At 38.3% G+C, this 20,870-nt stretch overlaps 1 protein-coding gene and 1 pseudogene across 1 annotated transcript; both read left to right on the forward strand.

The window, feature by feature from the left end:
* The first annotated feature begins 1,095 nt into the window (after nt 1-1,095).
* On the forward strand, nt 1,096-20,282 carry BNIP1 (BCL2 interacting protein 1). The gene is made up of 6 exons (XM_074292089.1): nt 1,096-1,230; nt 11,023-11,115; nt 13,438-13,529; nt 14,704-14,802; nt 15,472-15,590; nt 16,651-20,282. Exons 1-6 carry the CDS (start codon nt 1,147-1,149, stop codon nt 16,845-16,847), a joined length of 684 nt encoding a protein of 227 aa, XP_074148190.1. The 5' UTR covers nt 1,096-1,146; the 3' UTR covers nt 16,848-20,282.
* LOC141557021 (V-type proton ATPase subunit E 1 pseudogene) lies at nt 7,597-8,415 on the forward strand (annotated as a pseudogene).
* Nucleotides 20,283-20,870: the final 588 nt, after the last annotated feature.

Here is a 20,870-nt window from a genome sequence, read left to right on the forward strand (position 1 = left end):
ATCAAAAGGCTCTGTCCTGGCCCTAAATAATCTCTTTTGGTGATATCACCTCTATATAAATCACTCTAAAATCTTATGGCCAGCCCTAAAGTCTCATTTTAACTACAATCTGTATTACCAAACTGTTTCAAATTCAAACTATCCAAAAGGGAATCATCTTATTTTCCCTAGAATTCATTCCTCTTCCACCCTCCTTCCCTTTACTAAGATTCACTGTCTTGAAGTCAATCTTGGTTCTTCCTCTCCCACAATCTCTCCATCCAGTCCAGTGCTCGATATTACTGCTACCACATCTCTCCATTCTGTGCTTTTTGCTCAAATAGCAATCATTTCGGCTTTGGCCAGAAATCTGAAGGTCTGACCCTCCCAGATTTATCTATTTGCATATTTGAATTTTTTTTTTCCTAGGTGAAATCTACTCAGAAATCTTCCACTGTCCCTATTGCTCCCTATTTTATCCCTATATTGGATAAATGTAAATTTCACGGAAAACCCCACGTAATCTGTCTCCTGACTACTTTCCCAGGCTCGCTTCCCATTGCTCCACACATTCTAATCCAGTCAAACTGCTAGCTGGCAGGTCCCTGTTCCCGATACTCCAGTCTCCCCACTCCTGTCCGCTGCACAGGCGGCCCCCAGTATCTGCGCCCTTTCCTCACCTCCTGCTCTCGGAACCTCTGTCTTTCTTCAAAGCATAGCCTAGCTCTCGCTTCCCACCGGACGCGGCTCAGGAATTAAGCTTCCCCAACTTTCTCAATTGCTTTAGATTTACTTTGTGTTCACCTCCAGCCCGCTACAGGTTGTAAACTGAAAGGGCATGGATTTTTTTGTCGCTGTATCCCGCAGCGCCACGCACACAGTAGGCACTTAAATGCTTGTTGTTAAACTGGAATGATTTAAAATCGGAAGACACCAGTTCCTGGTTTCTAACGCCAGCTGTGCTACGTACTAAGTGTAAGTTCTCAGCCTCCTCCTCTCTAAACGGTGTAAGGCTCCAGAGGACCCAAGGTCCCTCCTAATTCCAAGAATCCTCCGAGTCTTCAGGGACCTGCCTGTAGACGGCACTGCAACAGCGTCGGGAGAACGCGTAAATAAGGAAACGCAATTTGATTTGGTCTCTACGGAGGCCCGTAGTCGGTCTCCAAGATGGCGACTACCTTGGATGTCCACGTCCGGATGTGTAACCAAGAGATTGTCATATTCGACTTGGAAGTTAAAGCGTTTATCCAGGTAGCGGGCCCCTGCTCGAACAACCCTTCCTCTCACTGTAACTCTGAAAAACCTCGGCCTTCCCCTCTCGTATAGGCCCTAGGCGGACCGCACCACGTCCCTCGAACCAGCCTTCCCCACCCCCAGCCCTCCCTCCCCCTTTGATCTGAGTCTCTCGCGCCTTCCCCTCCCCCCTTCCGTTGGTTTCACTCCCGCTTTCCTCTAATGTTTCTGTTGTTTCCTCCTGCATCTCCCACCTCCATTTTCATTGGTCTCTCTCGCCCCTTCCCCTTTCATTGGTGCAGTTCCTCCTCCCCCATTCCATTGGTTTCAGCCCCTCTTTCGTTTTCATTGGGCCGCCACAATCTTTTCCGGCTTTCCATTGGAACTCGCCTTCGGTTCCCCTCCATCTATATTTCTATTGGTCTTTTATGCCCCGCCCCACTTCCCCCCCCCCTATTCTTTTCTCCTAACTTCAGTTTGAGCTGCTCTTGGATCTATAGAAACAGGTAGAAATAGAACTAAAAGGATCTTGAACAAGCGTCTTACATTTTACAGTTGAGCTCAGTGAGTCTTCTGCTCATGTGAAGTGTTCTGCTTATGATCACTCACCTGGGGTGGCCAGGGTTATCCAGACCTGGGCTCGTTCTCGTCCTGGGATGGCCAGGGTTATCCAGACCTGGGCTCGCTCTAGGCCTGGGGTGGCCAGGGTTATCCAGACCTGTGCTCGTTCTCGGCCTGGGGTGGCCAGGGTTATCCAGACCTGTGCTCGTTCTCGGCCTGGGGTGGCCAGGGTTATCCAGACCTGGGCTCGCTCTCGGCCTGGGGTGGCCAGGGTTGGCCAGGGTTATCCAGACCTGGGCTCGCTCTCGGCCTGGGGTGGCCAGGGTTATCCAGACCTGTGCTCGCTCTCGGCCTGGGGTGGCCAGGGTTATCCAGACCTGGGCTCGCTCTCGGCCTGGGGTGGCCAGGGTTATCCAGACCTGGGCTCGCTCTCGGCCTGGAGTGGCCAGGGTGATCCAGACCTGGGCTCGTTCTCGTCCTGGAGTGGCCAGGGTTATCCAGACCTGGGCTCGTTCTCGGCCTGGAGTGGCCAGGGTGATCCAGACCTGTGCTCGTTCTCGGCCTGGAGTGGCCAGGATTATCCAGACCTGTGCTCGTTCTCGGCCTGGGGTGGCCAGGGTTATCCAGACCTGTGCTCGTTCTCGGCCTGGGGTGGCCAGGGTTATCCAGACCTGGGCTCGCTCTCGGCCTGGGGTGGCCAGGGTTGGCCAGGGTTATCCAGACCTGGGCTCGCTCTCGGCCTGGGGTGGCCAGGGTTATCCAGACCTGTGCTCGCTCTCGGCCTGGGGTGGCCAGGGTTATCCAGACCTGGGCTCGCTCTCGGCCTGGAGTGGCCAGGGTTATCCAGACCTGTGCTCGTTCTCGTCCTGGAGTGGCCAGGGTTATCCAGACCTGGGCTCGTTCTCGGCCTGGAGTGGCCAGGGTTATCCAGACCTGGTGCTCTCTCTCGGCCTGGGGTGGCCAGGATTATTGAGACCTGATTTTCTCTCGGCCTGAGGTGGCCAGAGTTATCCAGGCCTGGTGCTCTCTCTAGACCTGGAGTGCCCAGAATTATCTAGACTTGGTGTTTGCTCTCGGCCTGGGGTTGTAGGACTCACTAATCACAATGTTTATTCTGCCCACCTTGCATTGTGCTACAGAGACAAAATCAGTCAGTGTGTCTGAAGACAAAAAAACAAAATACAGAAATAGTCCCTGCCCTCTAGGGGTATCGTACTTTTTTTTTTTTTTTAAATTTTATTTATAAATTTTTTTTTGACAGTATATATGCATGAGTAAAATTTTTTTTATAATATTATCCCTTGTATTCATTTTTCCACATTATCCCCTCCCTCCCTCTACTCCCTCCCCCCATGAAGGCAATCCCATACATTTTACATGTGTTACATAGATACAATAACATGTGTGTAAATACCATTTTTTTGTTGCACATTAAGTATTAGATTCCGAAGGTATAAGTAACCTGGGTAGATAGACAGTAGTGCTAATATTTTACATTCACTTCCCAGTGTTCCTTCTCTGGGTGTAGTTGTTTCTGTCCATCATTGATCAACTGGAAGTGAGTTGGATCTTCTTTATGTTGAAGATATCCACTTTCATCAGAATATATCCTCATACAGTATTGTTGTTGAAGTGTATAGTGATCTTCTGGTTCTGCTCATCTCACTCAGCATCAGTTCATGTAAGTCTCTCCAAGCCTCTCTGTATTCCTCCTGCTGGTCATTTCTTACAGAGCAATAATATCCCATAACCTTCATATACTATAATTTACCCAACCATTCTCCAATTGATGGACATCCATTCATCTTCTAGTTTCTAGCCACTATGAAAGAGCTGCCACAAACATTTTGGCACATACAGGTCCCTTTCCCCTCTTTAGTATTTCTTTGGGATATAAGCCCAATAACAGCAATGCTGGGTCAAAGGGTATGCACAGTTTGATAACTTTTTGGGCATAGTTCCAAATTGCTCTCCAGAATGGTTGGATTCTTTCACAACTCCACCAACAATGTATTAGTGTCCCAGTTTTCCCCACATCCCCTCCAACATTTGTCATTATTTGTTCCTGTCATCTTAGTCAATCTGACAGGTGTGTAGTGGTATCTCAGAGTTGTCTTAATTTGCATTTCTCTGATCAGTAGTGATTTGGAACACTCTTTCATATGAGTGGATATAGTTTCAATTTTATCACCTGAGAATTGTCTGTTCATATCCTTTGACCATTTATCAATGGGGTATTGTACTTATTGAGGAGACAATAGGTTAAAAAAATAGGTACCTACAAGAAGTATGGAAGAAGGAAAGTAACCCTATTAGAAAAAACTCTGAGAGTTAGGGGAAGTTAACAGTGGCTTTTGAGCATCATCTTATAAGACATAAAGGATTTCAAAAATGAGGAGGAGCAGCATTCCAGAAATAATGGAAAGATGTGGAGACAGAAAGTGAGCACATTTTGGGAGGAGTAAGTAGGCCAATGGAATTGTGTTATGGAATACATGGAAGAGAGAAAACTGGAAAGGTAGGAAGGAGCCAGGTGGTGAAGTCTTAAATGCCCAACATTTAGTCCTGGAGGTAGTAGGGAGTCACTGAAGATTGTCAGGGAGTGGGAATGCGGACAGACACAGTCTGACTGCGCTTTAGGAAAGTTACTTTGGCAGCTTTGTGGGGGATGAATTGGATTGATAAGAGACAAAAGGCGTTGGAACCAGTTGGGAAACCATTGCAATGGTGGTAACTTATGGTAGTTTTTATTCTGGATCATTATCTCACGTAGAGATGTTATGATTTGAAGTGAATTGGATTTCAGTGAGGAAGTGCTTTGCAAAGTCACCAGCCTTATTCTCTCTTCTGGAGCTATTTGGGTCCAATGGCAAGAAACAGATCAGAACAACTTAGAAATGACCCAGGATATGGGGTGAAAGGCCTTAACCTTTTTTAGCTGAGGTCTTTCCCAGGTATGATTTTATTTGAGATAATGCCCACTCAGTCGCTAAGCTTGGGTAAAAATGAGGCAAAGAAAGACCTTTTTAACTAGTCAAAAAATAAATAAATAAATAAAGTCATCGGGGGAGGGAACGCTCAAGATTTTTAGCCTAAGCAGAAACAAGTGCTATTTATAATTACTCTGTGCCTTTAGAATCCAAACAATGACCAAGTGAGGCTGGGTCCCATTTTTGGCCAATCAGTGAGAGCCAGAGTGATTTGGGTTTAAGGCACAGTCCATAAAAAAAAAAAAAAAAAAATCTAACCTGTAAACTCCAAGATATCTTTCAAGGGTTCAGCCATCAAAATTTATAATCCTTTGGTCAGAGCTCCCACAGGCTAGATGCAAGGGTTCTCAAACTACGGCCCTTGGGCCAGATGCTCCCACTGAGGGCTGAGGACATTTATGGGGCTGCCCAGTTTTGGCAATTGGGCTGGGGGGTGGAGACAGAGTGTGAGTTTTTGTTTTTACTATAGTCCGGTCCTCCAACAGTCTGAGGGACGTGAACTGGCCCCTTGTTAAAAAGTTTGAGGATCACTGGGCTAGAGTATGATTCCTTATGTTGATAGAGTGAGAGATGGGAGAGAAGAGGGGAAAGAAAGGAAAGAAAAACAGAAGGAAGGAAATAAGAGAGGAAAGAAAGAAGGATCAAGTTTTATAACCTAGATTGAACTGGATAGTTAGATCCCCAGTGGGGCAGCTACTCTTCCCTCATGCAAATTATGTACCAGACACTTTGCTAAGGCTGGAGATACAAAGAAAGGGTAAAATATTCTTGTTCTCAAGTTCTAGGTTTGATGGGGGAGGTAACATGCAAATACTTGTTTAAACAAGATACATACTGGATAAACTGGAGATAATCTCCTAGGAAAGATGCTAAGATTGAGTAAGACTCATAAAGGATTCTTTTTGAAGGTAGGACATGAGCTGAGATTTGATGGAAGTCAGGAGAGAGAAATGAGGATGGAGTGAGTTTGGGGGACAACCAGTGGAAATGCTTGGAGTTAGAACGTGAGTTTAACCTTCTTGTTTAAAGAGCAGCAAAGAGGTTAGTAGAGTATATGAGAGAGAGTAAGATGTAAGAAGACTTTAAAGGTAGAAAGTTACAAGTACTCACCATACTTTATTGAATGGGGAGTGATATGGTCAAACCTACATTTAAGGAGGACCAGCTTAATAGTTAAGTGGAAGCTCGATTGGTAGTATGGAGAGACTTAAAGTAGGGAGACTAACTTGAAAAACCAACCAGGCAGGAGGTGACCAGGGTGATGGCTGTGTCTGAGAAGAGGAGACAGTAAGAGAAATGATGCAAAAGTAGAACTGACAGGCCTTGAGAAAAGATTAAATATGATGGGTGAGAGGATATGGTAGAACAATCAATTTATCTAATAGGCAATTGGAGATGTAAGCTTAGAGGTTAGAAGAGAGATTAGGGATAGATGACTAGATCAGATAATCATCAATTTAGAGATGAGAATTGAATCTGGGATTCACCTGATTAGATTACCTAGAGAAATACCACTGGGAAGAGGACCCACAACTGAGCCTTGGAGGAAAGCCAGTTAGTGAGAGTGAACTAGATGAAGATCCAGCAGAGAAAAAGCCTGACAATTCAGGAAAGAATCTGGAAAGAATAGTGTCACAGATATCTAGAGAGAAGGTAGTATCCAAGAGAAGAGAGTGATTGAACTGTGAAATGCTGCTTAGAGATCAAATAGCATAAAGATTGAGAAAAGATCATTATATCTGACAATTAAGAGATCATTGGTAACATTGGAGAATTTAATGATGATATTGAAAACCAGACTGTGAGTGGAAAGGAGCCAGAGATACCAGTTGTAAGCAGTTTTCTCAAAAGTTTAGCCGCAAAAGAAAGAAGAGATAGAGGATGAGAACTGGCAGAAATGGACGGATCAAATGATGGGTTTTTTGAAAATGAGGGAGACAAGGGTATGTAGACAGTATGAAACTATCCAAAATACAGGGAGAGATTGATGATAAATAAGAGAGTAACAATGGTGAAGGGTAAGCAATCTGCTGGAGAAGATAGGATGAACCAAGGTCATTGGTACATTTTAGAGAGCTTTTCTTTTATGTCCTTAGTGTGCAGTTCGTAGCTCATAATGATTATAAAATTCTTGTTGACTTACTGATGAGTGCAGTACTAGAGCTGTCCATCTCTTGCATTTGCTGTTTTGCAGACCACTTCCTTTGTTTCCAGTGATGCATATATTTGAATATTGTCTTTTCATACCATTTCTTCCTTGCAGATCACATTGATTAGTGGTATATCTTACTTCAGTAGTGTAGTGGTTAGAGCTTTGGACATGAATTCAGGATGATCTGAATTCAAATCTAGCTTCAGACACTTAATAGCTGTGTGATCTTGGGCAAGTAGAACCATGTCACTTTCCTCTTCTGTAAAATAGAGTTAGTAATAATAGCTATCTCCCAAGATAGTTGTGAAGATCAAATGAGATAATATTTGTAAAGTACTTGTACAGTGCTTAGCATATAATAAGCACTATATAAATACTAGCTATCTTCTGTTATTATTTGTATTATGCTGACCATACATCTCTTTGTTATCCTCAGCAGCAACATCAATTTTGACTTTTTAGAAAAGGGATAATTTTCTAATACAGTTGCAGACTCTGTGAGCAAATATGAAGAAACTAAATGCTTTTTAATCACTTTTCTTATAGCCACTCTGTTGCTCAGTTTTATAATTTATAAACTTCTAAGTATTGTGATTATATCTTCTGAATCAAAAAATTATATCAACTAACTGGCCTTTTTTTTTTTTTTTCCATTTTTTGAATGGGACAATATATTTGAGTTCAGGACTGTTGATTCAAAATCTGAGAGATGATTAGAGCCAGAGATGATCTTATCTCAGACTTATTAAATGAAGCAAAGGTGAGACTCTCCAAGGTAGTGAAAGATACAGCTAGATATCAGGTTCTTTTGGATGGACTTGTTCTTCTTATACCAATTGCTGGAGCCACGAATGCTTGTTCGTTGTAAGAGAAGCGATCTCCCTCTGGTGAAGGCTTCAGTGCAAAAAGCAATTCCTGTGTACAAGATTGCAACCAGAAAAGATGTTGATGTCCAAGTTGATCCAGAGGCATACCTGCCAGAGGAAATAGCTGGAGGTGTTGAGATTTATAATGGGGATTGTAAAATAAAAGTTTCTAATACCCTAGAAAGTAGACTGGATCTTATAGCTCAACAGATGATGCCAGAAGTCCGTGGGGCTTTGTTTGGTGCCAATGCCAACAGGAAATTTTTGGACTAAGCCTCTGATGAGGTGGGATTCATTCCATCTTCTGTGTTGATGTTATAAAAGTGTCTAAAATTGAAGAAACAACTATCAATTTCCTCTTCTTTGATGCTCTGACATTGTCCTTTGTGGAATAGTCTTTGTGTAGAATGCCATCAGCCTAAATGTTAATTTTGGGAGAGTATTTATGGACTTAAAACTGTCAAGAAGTAACCTAGTTGATATAGAAATGACCAAGTTCTGATCTCCTCTACATTCTAGGGACAGGGGGAATACATATCATTTGCATGATTTTCACTGAGAATCCTTCTGTGATCTGCCTTAGATTGGAGTGAGCTCTCTGTGTGTGAAGTATGTTGTAGTTTCTTTGTATTTGATTTCTGTAGGTTACAATAAAATGCATAGAGCATGCATTCACTCCAGCATTAATAGTATTACCCCTGTTAACTATTTAACTATAGTTAACTAGTTAACTATAACTGAGATAAGATCATCTCTGGTTCTGGATCCATCTCCCAAGATAGTTGTGAAGATCAAATGAGAGTACTTGTACAGTGCTTAGCATATAATAAGCACTATATAAGTACTAGCTATCTTGTTATTATTTGTATTATGCTGACCATACATCTCTTTGTTATCCTCAGCAGCAACATCAATTTTGACTTTTTAGAAAAGGAATAATTTTCTAATACAGTTGCAGACTCTGTGAGCAAATATGAAGAAACTAAATGCTTTTTAATCACTTTTCTTATAGCCACTCTGTTGCTCAGTTTTATAATTTATAAACTTCTAAGTATTGTGACTATATCTTCTGAATCAAAAAATTATATCAACTGTAACTGGCCTTTTTTTTTTTTCCATTTTTTGAATGGGACAATATATTTGAGTTCAGGACTGTTGATTCAAAATCTGAGAAGTGTGGTTCTCATAACTATATTTGGCAATATTTCTGATCATTTATTTATTTTCTTCCATAGTATTTTATTTTTTCAAATACATTTAAGATATTCATTTTTTGGTAAGATTTTTTGTTCCAAATTTTTCTTCCTTTCTCCATTACCTTCCTCTACCCCAAGACAGCAAGCAATCTGATGTAAATTAAATATATACAGTCCTTTAAACATTTTTCCATATTTGTCACATTGTACAAGAAAAATCAGAACAAAAAGGGGAAAAAAAATCACAAGAAAGAAAAAACTGTCAAATAAATTTGAAATATACCCTTTGAAGCTTCTGTATGGCATTGCAATCAATTTTGTTATGAGCTTTTGTTTCTTTCAATCCCTAGTTGTTGTTTTGTTGGTAATAGAAGGAGTTGCAAGGGATTTTGAGTAGGGTTGGGTTAGCATTAGGATTGAAGAAAAAAGGAAAGAAAGAAGAGAGGTCCATTGAAATACAAGGGAATTAAAAAGCAGACTAATGGGGCAGCTAGGTGGCTCAATAGATAAAGTACCAGTCTTGAATTCAGGAGGACCCGAGTTCAAATCTAGTCTCAGACACTTAACACTTCCTAGCTGTGTGACCCTGGACAAGTCATTTAACTCCAGTCTCAGGAAAAAAAAAAAAAAAAGCAGACCAGCAAGAAACAAGCAAGGCGGATTTGAAAATTATATGTTGAAGGCAATATATATTCAAGGGAAAAGCAAGCTATATGTATTCACAATTTCATGTGTAATTTATTTTTTTCCTCACTGTAAATATATAGTAATGCTTGTTTTATTTGGTGTTGGTTAGGTTCAGAATATAATTTAAAACACTGCAGTGGATTCTTTGCAATTCATGAAGATTTTGTATGTTCTATTTAGTTTTAATATTTTATGTTGTGCCATTTAAGGGATTTATAATATTCATTTTTTAAATACCGATTTCTTTGTGATATGTAGTCTATTGCATTCCAATCAGTTGCTTTCACTTTCAAAAAACTTACAAGTCTTATTTTGTAGTGGCAAAAGCACTGTGCTTAGGTTGAAAGCCATTATTTATGTCACCTGTCTAGGCAAGTCACTTTATTTTTCTGAGTTTTGAGTCTTGGTTTCTCATCTGAAAAATAAAAACAATAATAATGTGAAGAGTTGTGAAGAAAGTGCTCATAAATCTGCAGACACTTGTGTGTACTATATATTTATAAGGGTCCTTTAAATGGGCGGCACCATAGTGCAACAGGAGATTTGAGTGGCCCAGAAGTATTTTCTGTGGATATAGGATTGCCCTGTGGGGGGATCCTGTCCATATTGAGATAGCTTCGTAATGGGTGATAGCTCTCTCGCTGGTTGGTGTGTGTGAGACCTCACAGGCCCTTTATAAGCCCACTGCAGACAGCAGTCACTCTCTTTAATCTGGCGCTCTTTAACCTGGCTCCCTAGCCTGGGGTAGCCAAGCCAAGCTGATGGATAGCCGAGAGAGGTAAGGAGTTTGGTAGTGAACATGTAGGTCTTCAGACCAGGTGTTCACTAGGGAACTGACAAGGCAGGGCATTATGTGAGTGGTATAATAAAGGCTTTTAAGATTACATGTGGCTGTTCTTGAGTGAGCTACTGGTTATTAAACTATAGGTTCAAGAAATCATGGCCAGAGACCTTTGAAGGCCTCAGAGGAGGCGAGCTGGGTAGAGTTGACACTGCAAAGGTCAGTGGTCATAGTGTGTTTGAGGCAGAAGAGTCCTCAGAAGTTTCTCTGACCAGCAATTCTTTTACTTTTGGTTCTCAGAACTTCTTTATCTCATAAAAAATGACTGAGGATCATCCTTCCTAAAATGCTTTTATGTGAGTCATATTTACCTATGCACACTGTGTTAGAAATGAAAACAGCTTAGTATTATGAAAATAGTCTTGATCTCAAACCCCCCCCTCTCTCCCTGAAAGGGTCTTAGGAATCCCTGTGGATACCTGGACCACTGATGTAGAGCAACCTGCTCATTTTACAAATGAAGAAACAGAAGATGCTTCATTGAAAAGAAAGCACTCATATCTCCCCTGTTTCTTAGGATATTCGGGATTGTTCGGGACCATTGAGCACACTTACAGAACTGAATGCCAAAGTAAAGGAGAAGTTTCACCATTTACGCCTCAGAATACAGGTGAGCAACCCCTGAACTGGGGGCCTGTTGGTGTATTATAATAAAGATAGCTGTTTTCTGGAGACCAGCTGGGATGGGGATAAAGGTTTAGAATGGTTAACCTCCTTATAAACTAGCAAAAATCTAAGTGATTTCAGTTCTATATTGACTTACTACAAATAAGGTAAAAAATAACAGCCATCTGAAACAGCCTTCCTGTTCTAAAACCAAGTTGGACACCTTCATTCTTTATATTTTGTACTGCTAATTCCCAGATATCTCTAACCTACTTTTGTCTAGAATTAGCATATAGATAGAAGACTTGTTTCTTGGATGTTTGGTATGTCATATATCAATGCTAATGTTTGACTTACTCCCCCTCATTTTCCCCTCCCCCCAAAAAAAAACCATAAACAGTGCCAGAATTTTCTTGGCAACCAAGATTTTTGAAGTAGTTGGGAAAAATGAAACTCTAAAGAATTACCATGATAAAGGATAGTATACATATATAGTATATAGTATACTATACACAGAATAGTGTATAGTAAATGTTGATTTATTATGTATTTGAGAATCTGTATGTTTGTGAATGGGAGTGAGCTAGAAGAGTTGTCTTCAGTTCCCTTCTATTCCCAGAACTACCTCAAGTTCTCTGGTCTGTTCCCATTTAAAAGCGATTCTGCTTGGCTCATGTCTTTTTATTGGCTTGGTGTAGCAGCAGCCCTTTTAAACCAAGAATTTAGAGCAAAGAGAGTTTGGAGTTCATCCAGTACCAATGTATCATTTATTGGGTGACAAAACTGAGGTTTAGAGAGCTTATATGATCAACTTTGTTAGAACTCACATTGATTTGTTGTAAGTCAGATGGTTTGTGTCTGTTTTATACCTTTTTCCTTTTTTTTTCCTTGGGTTTTTCTCTTCAGTTTTTAGGGTGAAGGGTCCCCAGTTCCTCATGGCTAACTTTTTCCTTCTTTGTCCTGCTTGCTTAGTTAGTCCTCAGCATTAGTTGAAGGAAAGCAGAAGAAAGTCAGGTTTTGAAAGTAACTCCTGAGCCAATACAATATCCTTTTTTTTTTTTTTTTCTTTTTTTCCCCCTGAGCCTGTGGTTAAGTGACTAGCCCAGGGTCACACAGCTAGGAAGTGTTAAGTATCTGAGACCAGATTTGAACTCAGGTCCTCCTGAATTCAGGGCTGGTGCTCTAAGCACTGTGCCACCTAGCTGCCCCAAGCCAATACAATATCAACTCAGACATTCAAATGTTTGGGAAATTGATCCCAAAAAAATCTCATATATCATAAAGAGATAAATTAGCATAATAACAACATCCTTTGGACCACATGAATTCCACTGCCAACTTGCTATATGACTTTGGGCAAGTTACTTCCCTACTAGGCCTCAGGTTCTTTGTTTATAAAATGAGGGGGTTGAATGAGATGATGTCCCTTCTGGCTCTTTAAAGTGAACATTGACTTCCATCGTTACAGTGAATCTGAAAGTTGTTTTTTCAAGTGAACAGAAGAGAGGTGACTTGGGCCATAAAGACTCAGTATGGGTGACAGGGAAATACACTTTTCATTGAATTTTTGATGGCATATAATAGATGCAAAACTTTCTAGACCAGAGATTCCCAACACTAGTTTTATGGCATTCTCTTAAGGATAGGCATAGAGACTGGAGCCATAATTTCAAGAAGTTGAATATAAGGAAACTCTGCATGTTAATTAAAGCAGGCACTTTCTCTACAACTTTTAATCTTAAAGGCTAATATGTTGGGACTTGAACCTAAGTCTTGTTGGACACTGAAGCCAATTCTTTATCCAGTAAACTGTCAATTCATTGTCTATTCATTTTAATTCATTTTTATTTGTATAGTGAATATATGTCATACACTAACTTAAGGAGGGAACTCTCAAAGAAACAGTGATAAATTACAATTTTCAATTTTTGGGATAGCAACAAATGGAATAAAATTGTGAACTTTTTTATGTCACCAATTATCTTTTATATTTTGTTGATTGTTATTCAGTAAGTACATTATACATATCTGCTTTCAACTCAATTGTCAGAAGTGTCCAATATTTTCTGAACTCCACAACTGGGATACATTTTATGTGTTTTTAACAAATGAATTAGCTTTAAAATATTTTCACAGGGGGCAGCTAGGTGGCGCAGTGGATAGAGCACCAGCCTTGAATTCAGGAGGACCTGAGTTCAAATGTGGTCTCAGACACTTAACACTTCCTAGCTGTGTGACCCTGGGCAAGTCACTTAACCCCAGCCTGGGGGGGGGGGGGAGATATATATATATATATATATTCACTTACAATTATTTTCACTTAAAGGAACTTGAGCAGATGGCTAAGGAACAGGATAAAGAATCTGAGAAACAAGTTTTGCTCCAAGAAGTTGAGAATCACAAGAAGCAAATGCTCAGGTTAGTGAAATCATTACCTTCACATGTTGCATCTATATTAGTTCTGTTGGATTAATTCACTGATCAACTTTGTCCATGTGCTAGGACACCTGGATGACACCTTGATGACATAGTGGATAAACACAGGAGGACCTAATTTCAAATTCTACCTTACTTACTAGCTGTGTGACTTGGGCAAGTCACTTAATCTCTGCTTGTCTCAGTTTTCCTCTCTGTAAAATGGGAATAACATTATTGTTCTGAGGATCTAATGAGATAATAATTGTAAAGCACTTAGCACAGTATCTGATACATAGTTAATTGTGTAAACATTACTTTTTCTTTTTCTTCTCGTTATTTGGTGAGACTTAATTGTGTTTGTATATCACATGAGTTTCTTTCATCCCCATACTGATAGAAAATGCCTTCACTTTGCAAATGTAATTGAGTAAATTATAGAAGAAAGAAAAAAACAAGGTGTCATAATGGAGTAGTTGCTTTATTAAAATGTGAACCTATGGTAATTTTTAGCCATATTTATTTTCAAACACTTTTAAATATAAATTTTTGTAAAATTATAATGGTTAATCCAGTTAGTTTGAGTTTGTTGTCAGAATCCCAAATTTGATTCCCAAATAAGGTATTTAATTTTTCTAATATTCAGAGACTATAGCTTTAAATTAGTATATTATTTTTGTAGATTTAAACACTTGATCAAAAAGGGGTTTGAATGAGAAAATGTGGATAAACCATTGCAAAGCCACACCATTATCTGAAAAAGCAATTAATGCTGTTTGTCCAAGGACTTTCTCTACAATAAAAATAAGTGATTAGACTCTTTATGTCTCTGACCCTTCCCATTCTAAATCCTGTGATCTTGTTCTCTAGTGATGGTAGCACAATAGTGTGAGTTTCATATGAAACTCAACATTATGAAATATGATGGATCTTTGGGATTTTTTTCTCTTTTATCATTTTTTCATGTTATATGATACAACAGAGGAACAAGCCTTCAGATGCTGATTCTGTGCTCTTCCCTGCAGTGATGCAGAATGATCTCATGTGAATGGGCTTAGAGTGAGATGTGGGCAAGGACACCAAGCTCCTACTATTGTCTTGCATGATTTTCTTCTATTCACTGAAAGACTTGGCAGCTCATTATCACTAACAACTGCATATATCTTTTTGATTCCAGCAATCAGACTGCATGGAGGAAAGCAAATCTTGCTTGTAAAATTGCAATTGACAATTTAGAAAAAGCAGAACTTCTTCAAGGAGGTGACATGAGGCAAAGGTATTAATCCTTTTTATTATCTTTTTATATAAGGCTCTTACCATGTACTATTTTAGTAGTATACATCAGAAGTAGCAAACTCAGAAAGACTACAAGTCCTTAAAAACTCCAGAGTGTTACCAGAACCAGATTAAAATATAATTGCGAAGTGTTTAATAAAATTTTTAAGAATACAATACAATATAGATACTATTACTTTGAGGTTTTCTAAGGCAACATGCTACCTATAGGGATCCATTTCTGTTTGAATTGGATACCACCGGTTTAAACTGATGCTTTTCAGAATGTAGTCCAGAAGATCCTGAGAGGGATCTCTGAAACCCTTTCAGAGAGTCTGCAAATTCAAAATTAGTTTTTATTTCTAATATAGTCAATATTTATAAATATAATCCACTTTAAAAAAAAAAACTCTGGATAAATCTTCAATAATTTTTAATAGTATAAAGATGCTGAGAACAGAAGTTTAAGAACCATTGATTTAGATGATCTCTAAACTATTGTTATTCAGAGAACAAAAAATAGTTGTTAAAGGAAATATATTAATTGCTGGAGAAAACATAAAAGTTTAGGTAAGATGTAGCTTCTGTCTTCTTGGAGCTCTCAGATATTAAATCCCACTTTTAGAAATCCAGTTTACTGTGACAATGACATTTTTCATATTCTTTTTAGAAAAACTACTAAGGAGACTCTAGCACAGACTTCCAGTAGTATCACAGAAAGCTTGATGGGCATTAGCAGAATGATGTCCCAGCAGGTTCGCCAAAGTGAGGAAGCCATGCAGATTTTAGGTAAGACCAGAACAAAGGTGAGGAAACTCATTCCTTCCCAGGATATCAGTTGCCTAAGATTGTTATTGATCTGAGTCTCTTAAATATGTTTTCATCTAATTTCTCATGCTGTCTGTGGTTTTGGGGAGGTTTAAAAATGATGAAAGAAGTTGTAATATGGTTTTTAAGAACTGTTGACTAGACTGTTGGTGTTTCTATTTTGCATTTCATTAAGAAATTCTTTTTTAAGTAAGAAAATTAGAAACTCTAGAAGGTGATGTTAAAGACCATTTAGTTGATTTTCAATACAGAATAGCAACAGATTTTTCACTCCCAAGAAAATTATAAAAGGAAAGTCTTTTCAATTACTCTTTTTAAGTTCTATTTTTTCCCCTACCACATCATTTAGTAGGCCAATTAATAGGCACACTTATAATTTGTCCCCAGAATCACTCTCTGAAATGATAAATCATGTACTAGACTGTGTCATTCTTAGTGTGAACTCTATATTGAATTATATAATAGAGCAATGTAGAACAAAAGACATGATCTTTGCTGTCAAGAAGTTTATGATTTAATAGACAAGATAGGAGAAACACATGTGGAAATACATTCATCAAAATACATTCTAATCATAACATTGCATAAAGAGCAATGGAATTCTGGAGTGATTGGAATATCTGTAGCCAATAGTTCATTTTGGAAGAGCTATTGAAACAGCATTTTACAGGAGAGCACTGATACAGTTATTATTCTCCCTCAGACCAAAAACTAATTGTAACTGAAAAGGAATCACAGTTTTCTGCTGTTGCAGTCTAGTGATTCCTTGAATCTTGACTTCCAGTAGAAGTTGCCATGTGACTTAAGCCATTTAAAGTAAAAGCTACCAGCAGATAGGCCAGGTATGAGAGAAAGGTCCCAGGTTTTGCATGCTCTTATTCCTGCCTTTTGTCAGCTTTAGTTTTAGCTCTATGGGCAGGAGTTCTAGTGCAGTGCTTTACTCAGCAGTCTAGCCAGCAGAACCAGAGCCTTGTTTATGTTCATGATATCTATTGAGCACAGCATCCTGTTTTCATTTCAGCAAATTCTTCTCGAACTATCCTGGATGCGAATGAAGAATTTAAGTCTATGTCAGGAACTATCCAGTTGGGACGAAAGCTCATCACAAAATACAACCGCAGAGAACTGACAGACAAACTGCTTATTTTTCTTGCTCTCGCTCTTTTTCTGGCTACTGTACTTTATATCCTAAAGAAAAGGCTTTTTCCATTTTTGTAAGATTTATAAGACCATCTTTCTTTTTGACAACAAGTTATGAACCTTCTATTCCTTTGAGGTCAGCCAGTGCTGCCAGTTCAAACTACAAGGATGTCAGGTTTGTTTATTCAAATTGTTCAGTCCCTCAAATGGAAATGCCCTAGGTTTTGCCAGAATTCTTTCATAAGGGTAGAAAGAAGATGTGAAAGGAAACATTGGCTTGGGAAGCTTACAAAGATTGTGAAATTCTGAGATCCCCAGATTCAAGATCTGTTGTTATTGAGCAGTTATGAGTACCTCTGGGTCTGCTTTCATTTATTTGCTAGACACTTCTGTTTTCTTCCCTCCCATCTAGAATGCCTTGAGTTCTAGATTGAAGAGACTTAAAAGGAAAGAAAGATGGAATGAGAAGAAAAAAATTATAGATTTATTCATTACTACTTAATAAATTTGATAGTATTACTGGATTAAAATGCAATCTTGTATAAAATGTCACTATGGAACTATACAAACTATGTCTTTATGCTTTTAGCTTCATGAACTTTTAGAAAGATTTCTCTTCAAAATTGCCATGAGGAGTGGTTTACCAGCTTAGATTAGGCCAGGAATGTGCAGAACAGAATAAGAGTCTGCCCCACTCTATAAATTCATCATCTGAAAAGTCCAAAACTACATATCACCAAGGAGAGCAAGAGGGAGCTTGGAAACCAAAGAATATTAAGTCCTTCCTGGTCCTGAGTTCCATAAAAAGTCAGTGAAGTGGAATTGGGTGAGAACATAAAGATGACAAAGTCTTCCTGTCCTGCAGATCTGGCTGGCCTTTTGCTTGCTAGTTCTTTCGTCACCAGCTTTCCTGACAATTTATAGACTCAGGCTCAGGAGTGAGGCTGAATGGAGCCTGTACACATCTCCTCCACCCTGTTACTGCCATCTCTAGGGTGTCTGGCACCTCTAGCATCTCAAAGTAAAAATAGCCAAGCAGGCTAGGCCAAAGCAGCAAAAACACTATTTAAGTTGGTGAAGTAAATCAAATGTATCACAATTTTAGCATTAGTAGTTATGAGGCTTTGTTTGAAGAAGCTACGAAAAAGTGATATATCTGTAAACTTAGACAAACTGTGAAATGTTAATATAAATGTAAGTTATTAGTATCATCCTTGGATCAAAACATATGTATGTAGCTTCTTTGGTAAAGTCTGTAAAATCATTATTGATAAAATTTGCTTCTGGTTCCATAAGCCATATAGCATCTATTATGAAGGTTACTGTGTCTCAGTCAGTAATTCATTATTCATTCATTATGTTTTAGTGAGAGAGAGGATAATTTCTAGAGAATGTATACATATGTATAGGCATATACTGCTAACACACACACACTCCCTGTCTTTCTTTCTCTTTCCCTCTCTTTTTCCTGTCTTACTCAAGAGTTATATATACTCTTTACCTCTCTGTTTCTCTCAACGTTCACACTCTCTCTCTCTCTCCCCACATAATAGCCTTGATGTTTAAGTTGACAGAAATGACTGGGCTCAAAAACAGGTTTCCTAAGGGTTGTCAAAAGGAAAAAGTTGGTCTTAAATCTTACAAAAAATGGTGTATGTGTAAACTTACCTAGCAGACTGTATTGTATGTATGTACACACATATATGTATATGTTTACACACATGTCTATATTTATACATACCTTTCATACTTTTACTTGATAGTAAATGCCATAAAGGCCACGATATGTATGTATATGTATATAACATGTAATATATTCAGATATATTTTCCACTAAATCTTGTTTTCTCATGGCAAGGAGTGGCCAGGGCCATGCCAGGGGAATACAAGCTTTTCTATAAAATAGGAAAGGCTTTGAGTCTGAATCCAGTCTCATTAGATGGAGAGACATATTGTTAGAAGGTTGGCCAACAGGTAGTGAATTTTCAATTTATCCACAACAACTTCTTAAGATCTACTGAGGCAATGGAGGGATTGTGATGCATCTGTGTTACTGAAGAAACCCCCCTCTGTCTCATATTTATGATGTCACAGATTCCTTGGGAAAAATCACTTCTACTTTTTGAGCCTCAGTTTCTTCGTCTGTAAAATGAGTATAATTGCATTTATACTTTCTACCTCACTACAAGGTAACTATGAGAAATGAGAATTACTTTCAAATCCTTTGAGAGCACTTATTCTTGAAGTAAATACATATATATATAATGTATGATTTTGATTTTGATTTTTCCTATTCTACAAATGGGAGAGGACATGAGAAGAAGAGAAAATAAATGTTAAATGAAATGAAATAAAAGTTTAATAATAATTTACACATAATATAGGCATATATACACATAGCATGCACATCATTTTGAGCTTAGAATTGGTTTGGGTGGAGAATTCTCATTCTAACTTCTGTCATAGATGTAGCAGAAAAGCATTACATAAGGACTTTGTATCCTTAATTTTTTCTTCCATATTGAACTGTTATTATCCTAGAAATGTTTATTTCACATTTCCTATTCTTGTAGGAATATAAGAATTCTTTTTCTTATAGGAAACACTACATTAGACAAAGTGACATTTAGCTCCTTTGAGAATAAGAACTGAACCCTATTCACTGATGTTGTCATCACTTACATTTTGCATATAAACTGAAATCAGAGTACCAAATTTAAAATCAACTTCTTGATTCTGGACAGTGCTAGCCCAATTCCATAAAGATCCAGTAGAGGGCAGTGTTTCACACCTACTTAACTCTACTAGATCCTGTTAAGTGAGATACACAGCATTCAAATCTTAGAACTGAAGTGTAGGAATCAAACCTTCATTTTCCAAATAATATAGTATAAAAGTTATTATTGTTGTGCTATAAGAAATGACAGCCATGATGAAATAAAAAGAAGTATGAAAAGACTTACATGAACTGATGCAAAGTATAGCAAAGTAAAGAAAACAAAACCAGCAATGAAAATGGGAAATAACCGCAAGACAGTGAAAAATGAATGTGTCAAAATGACAACAAGGTTGGCTTCAAAGAAAAGATATAAGGCATCTCCATTTGTTTTAAAGGGGAGGAGAGTTCTAGGTATGGAATAATGCAATGTTTTTTCAATGTATTGATTAGTTTTACAGAATTTTTCTCTTCCTATTTTATTTTAAATAAATTGTTATAAAGGATTTCTGGGAGCAGGAAGCAGGAGGGACATAAGGGGAAATTAAAGTAATATGAAAACAAAAGAGTATAAAAATCTTTTAAAAAGAAAATGTATAGGCTCTCCCCAAAGCTAGACTTGGAAAAATGTACCATTCATCAAAAGTATGTTTAATATCTAAACAACAAAAGTATGGTTTCATGGGAAAACTATAAATATTGTTTCAACATCTTATTTACTTGATATCAAATTTTATAAAATAATTGGCTACAAAGAGATGTATAGTAACATTAAAAGTTTTTTAAAGGTGTTAAAATGTTATTGTGAGCATTCAACTTTATGAATTTACAGAACTCTGGTTCTTTTCATCCATGGGAGAAGTGGTTTTAAAAATAATTTTGTTTTTGATAATTGGACTGTGAAGTACAATTAGTAAATAGTCATAGAACTAAATATCTGGAATGTATTTCACAATGTTGCAATGAATTTTTCTGTTGCCAGCGCTAGTTACTACCTGTGTAATCTAAGTCAAACCACTTAACCTCAGTTTCCTTATCTATAAAATGTGGAAGTTGAAATAGAAAATCTTCAAAATCCTTTGCAGCTTTATAAATCTAAATCTTCCAAGATGACTAAGTACCAAGGGTATTTTCAATTTTCTAACAGAAGGTTTTCCAGTGTCCAGGAAGTCATTCTTTTTCATCATAAAGTTTCTTTTAATTGGGATCCTACTAGATATAAGCTACTGTGTAAAGCACATGCAAAAATGAGCCCTTGCTCATTTTAAAACACCTGGCCTGCTTTCTTGTGGAGTTTTCTCTTTTCATATGAACTGTAAATCATAAAATGAACATAGAAATGTTGTGGATGATCAAAGCATAGGAGAAATTTCCAGGTGAGAGAG

The sequence above is a fragment of the Sminthopsis crassicaudata genome, chromosome 2 (genome assembly GCF_048593235.1).
Source record: "Sminthopsis crassicaudata isolate SCR6 chromosome 2, ASM4859323v1, whole genome shotgun sequence".
NCBI lineage: Eukaryota > Metazoa > Chordata > Mammalia > Dasyuromorphia > Dasyuridae > Sminthopsis > Sminthopsis crassicaudata.